Source organism: Chelonoidis abingdonii, chromosome 5 (genome assembly GCF_003597395.2).
Source record: "Chelonoidis abingdonii isolate Lonesome George chromosome 5, CheloAbing_2.0, whole genome shotgun sequence".
NCBI classification, from domain to species: domain Eukaryota; kingdom Metazoa; phylum Chordata; order Testudines; family Testudinidae; genus Chelonoidis; species Chelonoidis abingdonii.
The window spans coordinates 42,745,555-42,757,685 of NC_133773.1; the positions used below are offsets into that span (position 1 = coordinate 42,745,555).

The 12,131-nt window shown below is 40.1% G+C and overlaps 1 protein-coding gene across 9 annotated transcripts in view; it reads left to right on the plus strand.

Annotated features, from left to right (window-relative positions):
• BLTP1 (bridge-like lipid transfer protein family member 1) overlaps positions 1–12,131 on the plus strand; it is a 228,022-nt gene that overhangs the window by 12,827 nt on the left and 203,064 nt on the right. For all 9 annotated transcript variants that reach the window (XM_075066261.1, XM_075066262.1, XM_032776032.2 and 6 more), the window contains exon 2: positions 11,631–11,760. In XM_075066261.1, the coding sequence (XP_074922362.1) occupies positions 11,664–11,760 (97 nt within the window). In that variant the 5' untranslated portion in view covers positions 11,631–11,663. The remainder of the gene's footprint in view (positions 1–11,630; positions 11,761–12,131) is intronic.

Genomic DNA, 12,131 nt, shown 5'->3' on the forward strand with positions numbered 1-12,131 from the left:
ATACTTACAGTATTGAATAGAAGAGACTTTTTCAGAAAGATTGAAGAGCCTGTATACATGTCTGATCCCTCTCAGACCCCAGAGAGAACAGAGGACAAAGAAAACAGCACAAAACAAAGACTTCCCTCCACCTAGATTTGAAAGTATCTTGTCTCCCGATTGGTTCTTTGGTCAGGTGTCAGCCAGGTTTACTGAGCTTGTTAACCCTTTACAGGTACAAGAGACATTAACCCTTTACCATCTGTTTATGATAGCATGTGTTAGAGCAGTGAGCAAGGATGTGCTCCTCATCTCAAAAGCAGCCCTGTATTAGTAACTTTGGCTAGCCATTCTATCATCTAAAAATAAAAATCCATCCTTTAAGAAGCAGAAGTTTAAACATTACTTTCATTTAATTTATTCATATGAAAATATATTAAACATACTCCTGAAAATTCTGGTTTGAATATCCAATTTATAGTTATGTGTCATTGGGATAGTCATTGGCAGGCTAATAAGCTAACATCTTCTGCCTAAGTCTCTAATGTTGGTTGGTTGTAGTAAAATTGTTTCCTTTTGATTAAACTGTGAGTGCCCTAACAATTCATCAAAAAACCCCATTCCATACAAAAAATAGCCACCTCACAGCATAGGAAGCAAAGTGAAATAAGTGTTTCATCTAGTAATTTAAAATAGCCAAGAAACAGATCACTCAATCCCTCAGCTATCCCCAGAAAACATAACATATGGTACTCCTAATGGTCATTCTGGCCTATTTCATTCACAGAGGAAATAATATCTCACACAGAGAGAGCTGGTGTCTTGGGTAGGTATGTCTCAAGCCAGTTAATGTTGAGTATGATTTATAAAACATCTTAAATGTCACCAGGGTGCCAGTGTAAATCATGGAACAGTGCTGTTCTGCTCCCTGTGATACACATTGCTTAAGTGGACAGCTGTATTTAATGTGTTTGTTTCCAATGAATTTAAGGTGTAGTCCCATATAGTACATATTGCAGTAGTTTAATGTTGAGGAGTCAGAGATGTGGATAATGGTAGCCGTGTCTGCATTAGATGGAAAACATCACTACCTTTTTGGCCAAGCACAGATCAAATTATCTTGGTCACTGCTGTAATGTGATGGCCCAGAAGCTGCTTGAGAGCTAGCATCATCCCTATGTTATGAACTAAGGAAACTAATAGAGAATGAACACCCTCAATCAGAGGAGTGATGCTATCTGTGCCATCTGCTTCAGGTGCTTTTGCAGCCAACCATTGTCACTTCAGTCTTATTCAGATTGAGCTTTGGTCGGTTTGCTTGCATCCATGCCCTATTATTCGTTGACATGCTTGACCATAACATGAGTCAAGAAGGATATCTAGAAAAGAAAGCTACTTATCTTCTACATGCTGAAAACACCGCATCCTGAGCTTTCTCACGAACCCTTCTAGGAGTCACATATACACATTAAATAAGAGGGGGAGGGTGTGTGTGTGATTAAAATGGAACCCTGTAACATTCTACAGGTGGGAGCCCTGGGGAAGCAGATCAGCTGCCCACAGCTATCCTTTGTATTATCTCTCAAAGAGAAGACTGAAGTCACACACAAGTACAAGTCGAGTCACCACCTTGTTATTAACATAGAAGGCACATGACAATTCTAATACCTTTGTCCATTTTCAGATCATTGACTAGCACAATCAGTTCAGTCTCCATGTCAAATCCAGGTTTATGTACACATGGGCAAGCAACAAGGAGATCTGAGTCATTTATGTACTGAGAGTTGTCACTGTAATCTTATTCACAATTTAAAAATGGAATATTAGATCTGATAGAAATTGTCTATGTCAACATCAATTCATGGTTTCTTAAAAGGCCACACCATTGCTTTCTTCAGTAGTCGTTCTGGACTTCTTAAAAATGTTAATCTCAGACAACAGTAGAGCCAGCACTTTCCTACTGGTCTACACAATCTAAAAATATTCTTTTGCCTTTCACATGCCACAAAATTTTACTTAAAAAAACAAACAAAAAACCCCCAAACAAACATTATGCCGCAACCAATTGGCTTCTGCACCAGATTTCCACCACCAGCACATTAGTTGTTGACTCCACTTGTTGCATGTCATACTGAAGTCAGGTGACCTTGTACGAAGTCTACAGGTCTTCCATGATTTCATCCTACAGTTCTATCCAAGGGGGGGGGGCAGAGGTGTGTAGTAGTATAAATTATTTGTGTAACAGTTCTCTTCTTAAATTTAAAAATATTTGTAATGCACTGTAGAATATTTCTCTTACTATTCTGAAAGGTTTGTAGCACAGTGTAATCCAGTAAGTAGTTGGGTTTGCCCTTGTGACACTATTTGTTACCAAGACATTGTAATACAACAGAGAGAAAACCAGGAATTTTTATTTTTTTGTGTGTGTGCTTTGTTATACTGTCTATGACTTTCCATTTCACTGTTTGCTGATCTTTTCTGCCCTCCTGTCTGGGAAGATAATGTAATGTCTTCTCTCAGAGTCAGTACTGAAAATAGAGTTTATTTTCTTATTCTCCATCAGAAGAGATTGTAAAGAAACTGCTAGCTGTTTCTCTTTGTGAGACTGAGCCCATGTTTTTTTTAAATTTCCAGCAGAGGCTCTAGATTGGATAGTTAATTGATAGTATGGATAATGAAGGTGGAGCGGGGGGTGGGGGGAAAACCCTGGGTAAATCAAGTGTTGATTCTCAAGTTAGGTTATTTAAAATACTGACTATTACAATGACTTTATTAAATGTTATCTTATCAACAGTATTAGGTTTCAGATTCATTAATTTTTGTTGGAGAGAGTCAAAAATCTCATAAAACAGGGAAAGTAAGACTGCTTGTTAGCAGTTGTCCCTTAAGAAATAAAGTTGTATAACATCTCTTTTAGCTTCTGCCAACATAACATTAGCTGTGCCTTTTTAATCTTTCTTTTCCAGTGAAGAAGAGCAAGTTTATGATAGATAACGTGAGAGGAAGGAGGGAAGGCAGCTGAAATTACAGATCAAGAGAAACATTGCTACATAACTACAAATATTGAGTAGTACTCCTCCTGTTAATGAGATGTAATTAATAACCCAGGTTAGAGGTGATTTATATGTAAAAGGCTTTTGAACACATGCATAGTGCAGAATTCACATAAAGGTTTTGTCTTTGGGAGAAAGACTTGGGTGAGATTAATTGCTGTTAAAGAACGTGTTTTACACAAATATTTGGCCAATCACTGATTTGTTTATTAAAATAATTTCTTTGAGTTTTTAAAGTATAAAACACTAGATGTCAATAATGTAGATCAGTTTTTTACCGGTGAAGTGATTACAGCACTAGGAAGTGGAATTCATAGATTCTAGTCCCAGTTCTGTCAACTTTCTCTGTCAGTTGAAGCAAGTCAGTTGTTTCCCCCTTTGTCTCAGATGCTGTAAGGCTAAGTTTAATTTCTGTAATGAATTTGAGATCTTCTGATGAAAGGCATGATATAATTGCAAAATATTATTGCTACTTGCTAAAGAAAATATCAGACATTTGTTTCCTTTCAAAGTGCTCGATGACCATTAACTAATGGGCAATATAAAATAGAATTCTTGCGTATACTTGTGAGGATGGCAGGCAGGCAAATTATTCCCATTTATAGATAGGGAAAATTAAAACACAAGCATATTCCCCAAGACTGGAATCTTGGTCCGTACGAGATACGGAGACATAGTGTAAGCCACACACACCTCCTGGGTGTGGTGTTCTGTACCATCTAGTGGCACTGACACCACTTAGGCCTGGTCTACGCTGGGCGGGGGGTGGGGGGGATCGATCTAAGATACACAGCTTCAGCTATGCTATTCTCGTAGCTGAAGCTGTATATCTTAGATCGACTTACCTCCCATCCTCACGGCATGGGATCGACAGCCATGGCTCTCCCATCGACTCTGCTTTCACCTCTTGCCCTGGTGGAGTTCTGGAGTCGACAGGGAGCATTTTCAGGGATCAATTTATCGTGTCTAGACAAGACATAATAAATCAGTCCCTGATAGATGATTGGTAGGTAGTGTGGAGAGAGAGAAAATGAATCCGCTCTACAGCCATAACTAACAGCCATTTGGCTTTTAGCTCATATGGTAGAGGCTCATGCACTAAGCTCCAGGGTCTCAGGTTTGACCCCGCCTGCTGACGACAGGAGTCTGTTGGCGTTACAAATCAGGGTTTATCTGGGATTTCAACTGGGAAGGCTCTAAAGCTCGGGATGCACTTATTCAGCTAGGGGAAATATGTAACCCACACACCTTCTGGGTATGGTGTTCTCTTCCATCCAATGGCACCAAGACCACTTAGAGAGGGAGATAAAATGAGTCTGCTCCACAGCCTTAGCTAACAGCCAGTTGGCTTTTAGCTCATGCCGTAGAGGCTCATGCACTAAGCTCCAGAGGTCTCAGGTTCAATCCTGCTCACCATTGTTCATGGGGAGTAAATTCCTTGAGTCCATTTTTTAATATACACTGTGCTCTCTGAATTAAAGCACAGTTACCATTTTTTTAACGTTCATACCCTGCAGTTCCCTTTGGATTGTGCACTGCTCTGGAATGCCTAGGTAGCAAAGGTAGTTAAGATTATCTCATTCTTACCTTTTTCTCTTGGATGTAGGCCTTGCCACAGTTACTTATGTCTTGTCATCTCCAGGTTGGATTATAGCAAAGTGTTTTATGTGGGGCTACCCTTGAAGATTACTCCAAAGCTTAAGCTACCTCTTAGCTGGTAGTGCTTTTTGTGAAGCGCATATTACATCTGTGCTCTATGGACTTAGCTGGCTACCAGTGGTTCTGAGTGCCTTTATAGGCTGTCAGAGGTGGTTTTCTATAACCATACCAAAATCAATCTTTATGTTTCACCCTGACAGTTAGAATCAGGTGAGATGGGTTATGGTGGAAGATCTATCTTATTAGATGAGTCGGAACCTGTACTTTGCTCCATCAGTCTGAACATGCTTTGCTCCATCAGTCTGAAAAGTCAGTCTGAACATCAGGGTACATTGGAAGACCTATCTTTTTACTGATGCTTTGATTGAAGATGATAATTTAAATGGTTTTGAGCTGGTGAAGTTTATTTTAGAATTGAGCTTTAAACTTGAACAGCTTTTATTAATTTGAATAAAAAAGCTAAACTTTCCTGCATCATTGCATTACTGCAAGGAGTTTCCTTTCAAATCATTTTTCATAAAATAAGTATTATAACTGACCAAACATACCCTTCATTTTTAAATAAAACCAAAAAGTGTGAGTCATTGTAAAATCAACTTTAAAGGAGTGCCCAACTATATTTCTCTTAGTTTCATACAGTTTAGGTCTTGGAAAGTAATGCCAGAAAACTAGAAAATTTAAGTAAATTAAAAAGTATTGCAACTAGTTGTTCTTCAGTCTAGATAGCAATGAAATAACTTTACAGGAATTGGGCTGACTTTTCCCTCGATGGATGATTCTTAATAAACAATTGAAATGTGTTAAAGGTTGAACTTGCTTCCATTGACTTCAGTAGAAACAGGAAAACGCCTTGCACGTGTGTTTTTTGAACTGTGTTTGCTTAACTCAGGGTTTCTCAAGCTTGGGTCACCGCTTGTGTAGGGAAAGCCCCTGGTGGGCCGGGCCGGTTTGTTTACCTGCCCTGTCCACAGGTCTGGCCGATCGTGGCTCCCACTGGCCACTGCTCCGGGCCAATGGGAGCTCAGTGGGAGCCGCGATCGTCCGGACCTGCGGACGGGGCAGGTAAACAAACCGGCCCGGCCTGCTAAGGGCTTTCCCTGTTTGAGAGACCCTGGCTTAACTAAAACATGGTTCTAGTAGATGAAGTGAAAACACAGTAAATGTTGTATAAGGCACTCATGTCATATTATCTGATATTTAGTGTTTTGACTGTTGCTTCAGGCTGTATTGTGAAGGGCAGTAATGATGCTACTTCTGAAGAGTTTTAGACTACTAAACTGTTGGCCTGCATAATATTTAAGGGTAAAGACTGGAGGAGAGGGCTGGCTGAACATATGGAGGAGATTCTGTTGAATCTCAAAATGCTGTTTAGCTCTATTAATCACTAAATAGCCTTCCCTCTCAAAATTTTGCTCCTACCTCATGCATCTCCAATACCTTCTTTGGAGTTCTGCTGAAATGTAGATATATTCGTTTCTAGGTAGATTGCCTTATAATAATAAAACTTCCACATAATGTATTTTTACATTGCCTTCCAGCTGAGAATCTCAATCTGCTGAATAAGAGTTACTTAAGATTCAGCAACCCTCTGAGATATGGTATAGGTATATGCTTATTCTCATTGGACAGATGGAGAATTTGAGATACAGAGAGGTAAAGTGACTAGCCTAGGATCTAACATGTCAGTGACAAACCCATGAACAGAACATAGATTTCCTGACTTTCAGTCCTCTGAATCAGCCGGTAGACTGTTGCTCATGGATTAGCAATGTTCCAATGTTGGTAATACTGTTTTAAAGGACCATAAATTTACTCAATCCTGACAGATTATATTTTAGTTTTGTTTTGTATTCATCTTTTCTCGCAGATGATTGTTGAGCCATGTTCTCTAGTAACATTGAATATTGCCACTGCTTGAGTAGCTTGCTCTGGTGAGCAATTTTTCTTCTTCGTCTAGATTAATTCTTTCTCGTCTTTTCTGTCAGTCAACACATCTTTTCATACTAGTGAAATTGAAAATAATCTAAATGACTAATATTCCACTTGGCTCTTATAGACATTGAGTGCATACATTACCTAGGAAGAAGATTGAGAGGTAATGGTCTAGGTTTTGTGATAGACTTTGATGTCTCTGACAAAGGTGAAAGATCTCATTTCAACACTGATTTTCTTGAAACCTCACCTAATTACACGGTTACATTGTACTGTATAGCTATAAAATTAATTTGAAACTCTGAAATATTGATTCTGACTTTGAAATGTAATTCAAGCTCTCTCAACTTCAGAGTTCTTATTTCAAAAATTGGAATGTGCTGCTTAATGTCCAGAAGTGGTAGGCTTTTATTTGAATCAGTTACCTCACATTTATATAACCTGTTTTCCTAATTGCAAATTACTTCTTCATAACACTAGTTGTAAGGAGTCCGTGTTTCCAGCATGCTACTGGTGAGAACTCTCTAATAGCTTTGTAGATTTTGAACAGGTTCGTTCTGTTTTACTGGAATGCCATCAGTTTGCATTGGTCTCTGTAGGGAGAAGGGGAAAAGACAGTGTGGCAGATGTGAAACATGGAATATTCAAAGATTATGGTATCAGCTTTATAAGTGTTATATGTATCTTTATGGCTTGTTAGTACTGGCTCAATGGGTGAGTAAAAGGGATGATGTTCAGGAAATAAAATCAATGATGTTTAATTAATGTAAATACCTAATGCTGAAACAATGTAGATATCAAGTCTCTCTCTAACTTACACCTTCAAGGGAAATAGTATATACTGGTTTGACCTGGTTCAAGAAGCCTAAGGATACAAAATACTTGAAACTGCATAAAGTGACAGACCTGATCTGAGGAAGAGGGTCACTTGCACTTTATCCAAAAACTGTCTGAGTTTCTGCCCAGAGACAGGCCCTGTGGGAAAGCCTCAAGTACTTTAGTCCTGTCAGGATTTTCTCCATGTGGAGGTTGGGTGACTAGAAAGCTAGACGTGCATATAAGCTGTTTGTTTGTATGATATGTTTTTTCTGTAATGGTTTTGTTCTGAATAAATAGTACTTTGCTTCATAAAATGAGACTTCATGAGCTAATCACAGTAAATTGCAGGAGCCTACAGCCTAAGACCCAGATCTAGCTTCCTGAGAAATGTGACTGCTAGAGGCTTGAGACCAAAGAGGGGGTGCCCTTGAGGAGGCTACAAAGGGGATAAGGGTGGTACTAACTCAGGAACTGTGACACACATTTCCTGTCCGCTGGAGTTTATGGTGTATGTTTGATAGAAAGCTGAGGCAATATTCTAGATGATAATTACTGGTGGAGATGGTGGATCTCAGTATTATCCTGATGCGGTGTAGCATTATTTCTATAGCTCAGTGGTTTTTTTGAGACAGTAAACACGATAATGCCATACATTTTGGCTTTTTTGTTTTTGATTTTTTTTAATCATCATTTTCAGTTTGAGAAATGTTTCTTTCAAATATTGGTGGTGATAATTCAAATCTTAATTGCCAACAAACAAAGCCCAGGGAGTTGTCATTGCTTTTTACCCATTAGTGGAGCGCTTTGTGATGAATAGGCAGACTAGAAAACAAGAGCAGGCTGCTGTGAAGATAGTCCTACCTCTCAGGGCAGCAGGAGTTTCAGTACTGAAGACATTAAGTTGTCCTAAAGAAGAAATGGTCATGCCAGGCAGCACTGAAAGACACTACTCAGAGAAAATGAAGCATGAGTAAATACTAAGGACCCAACACAGAAAGCAATCTCCCATTGGGATGTCTTTTCTCCCTTCTTCCCCCAATTTACCTCTCTATGCACAGATGTAGTTAGCCTAAGGGACTGGCACAGATGATCTAAGTATTAGACCATGTTGCCATGGCATCTCCTCTCAGCACCCATCCATGGTCCCATGTGCATCCATTCATCTAAGAGACTAGCACTTTTAGCCATCCACTAGCAATCTTTGCCTTATTCCTTTTCACCTTCCATGAGAAAGAGGTCAAGACAAAGAATTTCTCTCCCCCATCACATGGAATGTGAGGCAGCCTCTGTGGCAACCATCCAACCAACTTCCTAGATGAGAAGCTTGCTGGGAGCACAAATTTCAGATAACGTTATCTTTTCCCTCTCTGCACCTGTGTAGGGAGAGGTCTAGTTTTGGAAGAGTTGTAAACTTCCTGTCACATTAGTGCTTGGTGGTAACTCTTGATGCACACAAAGCTCGATGGCTATGAAGGGCTTGATGCCTCTCAATGGATGCTTTCTAGGCCAGCTTTCCAGGCTGTTTTGTACATGTTTGGGTTGATGAGACTTGGGAAGGGAAATATCTCTGGAAAAGATCTTTCAGCCCTCAGGTACCTGAGCATATCTGCTTGTGTGCATACAGATCCTGATCGCAGGTGCCTGAATCTTCACATGCTTGCTCATTTGGAGCTTGATGTAAACTAGCAAAGTTGGGCAATTGTGCAATCATGTAACTGTGCACTCACCTGGCAACTGAAAACCATGCTGGGTCCTTCAGACAGGGTCCCTGTCATAAACAGATAGTTAAGGGTTAATGTCTCTGTTACCTGTAAAGGGTTAAGAAGCTCAGTGAACCTGACTGACACCTGACCAGAGTATCAATAGGGAGACAAGATACTTTCAAATCTTGGTGGAAGGAAGTCTTTGTTTGTGCTATTCTTTTGTTCATTCATTCGCTCTCGGGACTGAGAGGGACAAGATGTACACCCAGACTTTCCCAATCTTTCTAAAGCAGTCTTTCATGTTTCAAAATAGTAAGTAATAGCCAGGCAAGGCGGACTAGTCTTATGTTTGTTTTCTTAACTTGTAAATGTGTCTTTTTGCTGGAAGGATTTTTACCTCTGTTTGCTGTAACTTTGAATCTCAGGCTGTGGAGTATTTTCCATCCTGATTTTACAGAGATAATTTTTACCTTTTTCTTTCTTTAATTAAAAGCTTTCTTTTTAAGAACCTGATTGATTTTTCCTTGTTTTAGAATCCATGGGATTGAGTCTAAACTCACCAGGGATTGGTGGGGGAAAAGGAAGGAGGATGGTTAATTCCTCCTTGTTTTAAGATCCAAGGAGTTTGGATTGGTGTGAAGCTTCCCAAGCAACCTGGGGGAGGGGGGGTCAGAAGTCTGGGGGGAAAAGAAGGGGGATGGTTAATTTCTCCTTGTTCTAAGATCCAAGGAGTTTGGATCTGTGTAAGCCTCTCAAGGCAACCCAGGGAGGGGAGAGGCTGGGGGCGGGGGGAAGAGGGGCATGGTTAATTTCTCCTTGTTTTAAGACCCAAGGGGTTTGGGTCTTGGGTTCCCCAGGGAGGGTTTTAGGGGAACAGAAAGTGTGCCAGACACAGACTTCTGGCTGGTGGCAGCGTACCAAATTTAAGCTGGTAATTAAGTTTAAAAGTGATCATGCAGGTCCTCACTTTTTGAACTCTAAAGTTCAAAGTGGGGAAAAAAAAACTTGACAGTCCCAGTCTAGAACTCTAATTTCTGGGCTGGCATGAAGGACTGAGAAGGGAAAGGCATGAAGCCATCTTCTATCATATTACCTTTTAGAAAGGGAGGGAAAAAGAGAGAAGGAAGAACTGGTCTTCTTTTCATGGCTGCCAGGCGTAACTTCCCTGAAAAAAATATGAATTACAGGCTTGATTTTTTTTTTATTTTTTATTTTTTTTAAAAAAAACACTCGGTGTTCAATTATACACCTAATATGGAAAAGTAATCACTGAATGGGTATGCAAATGATGCACCTGCCTTTTTGGAAGTCAAACTCTACATTTCTGTTTGGCATTATGAACTTAAGAAATTTAAATAAAAGTTATGCAATATGTTTCTGAGCTATTATATGCCTTAGTTCGTGCCTTGAGGCACAGTGCTGAAAACTGACCATCTTTTTAATTCTCCTGGAGAGTATAGTAATCCCTTTGAAACATACTGTCTGTGACTTAAATCTGCTCTGAAAGCAACACTTTGTAGAAGTGAATTTCCTGTGTATTAATGTGAAAGGTATACTCTCTTTTATCCACATTTGCTTGCAATGCTTTCCTTGTTGTGGGTTAACTAATTTAGTATATATTAGTTGCCTTTACATTGTGGAAGGATAACATGTTTTGTGGAGTGACTTGTGCTGTTATAAACTTGTTAGTTACTAGATGGGTCCTCGGTCTTGCTCCCCTGTGCGGGAGAACACATTCATGACTTAGTTCATTTCCATTTTGGCAGAGGTGGAGTGTGCTGAGGAAGCAGGAAGAAGCACTTTGTATTTGTCAGTAGTGGCTCCTCAGCAGGCACCGGAGTGGCTGAAAAGATAACTAGGAATCATGATGAAGTTAAAGGGAAAATATTTTGATGTTCTGATGCTAATAATCTTGGGCAGTTATCCTTCCAATCCTCAAAGTAGGTATATGGGGAAATCTAATATTAGAGTCAACTTTACAAATGTTGTACGAGGTTGGCCTGCCTTGTATGAGGTAGAGCAGTGGTTCTCAAGCTGTTGGTTGGGACCCCAAAGTCAGTCGTGACCCCATTTTAATGGTGTCGCCATGGCTGCTGTTTAGACTTGCTTGGGCCAGGGGCCAAAGTCCAAGACCCAGTCCCACCGTTTGGGGCCATTGCCTGGGGCCAAAGCTGAAGCCTGAGTCCCGAGGACTTCATCCTGTAGTGGCGGGGCTCAGGTCACAGGCCTCTCCATTTGGGGCCGAAGCTTTGGCTCCTCAGCCCCCCGGAACAGCTGGGCTCAGGCTTCTGTCTCCCCTCCTGGGATCATGTAGTAACTTTTGTTGTCAGAAGGGGGTCAGGGTGCAATGAAGTTTGAGAACTCCTGGGATAGGGTATGAATGTGAGAGCTAAACCATTATGAGTTCTTTAACATAGTTTTGTGTGAGAACTTTTTGATAGTTTTGCTGTGCTATATTATTCAGTTTGGAATCTTTCTCTTTCAGCCCTTTAGACACTGATACAACAGCAATCTAGCAATGGAACCAAGAAAAAATGACAGTTTTGTTCCAAGTATCACACAGCTGGAACACTTTTTGACAGAACACGACTCCAATGTTGTTTGGCTATTAGTGGGTAAGTTGAATATATTCTGGTTTTGTTAAATGTTTTTGTGAATCCATTAAACATACTTTTCTAGATAACTGGATGCTTATATAGCATCTATTTCCCAGGAAGATCCCAGAATATTTGTACATAGAAGCCCCTTCATTTACCATGTAGCTATTTAATAGCACCCAGCAACACTACAACACAATTTAAGAAGGAATCAAAGAATTGCTTTCAATTTAAAACCTCAGGGAATTGGGCCTGGTCACTAAGGTTAACTCTACTCCTATTTTCCCCTCTCCCACCAAAAAAAGCCTCTGTGGGAACTTCACTAACAAGAAGAGTTTAAAACAGCTATTTGACTCTCTCTCACCCACCCACCCATAACATCATATTTC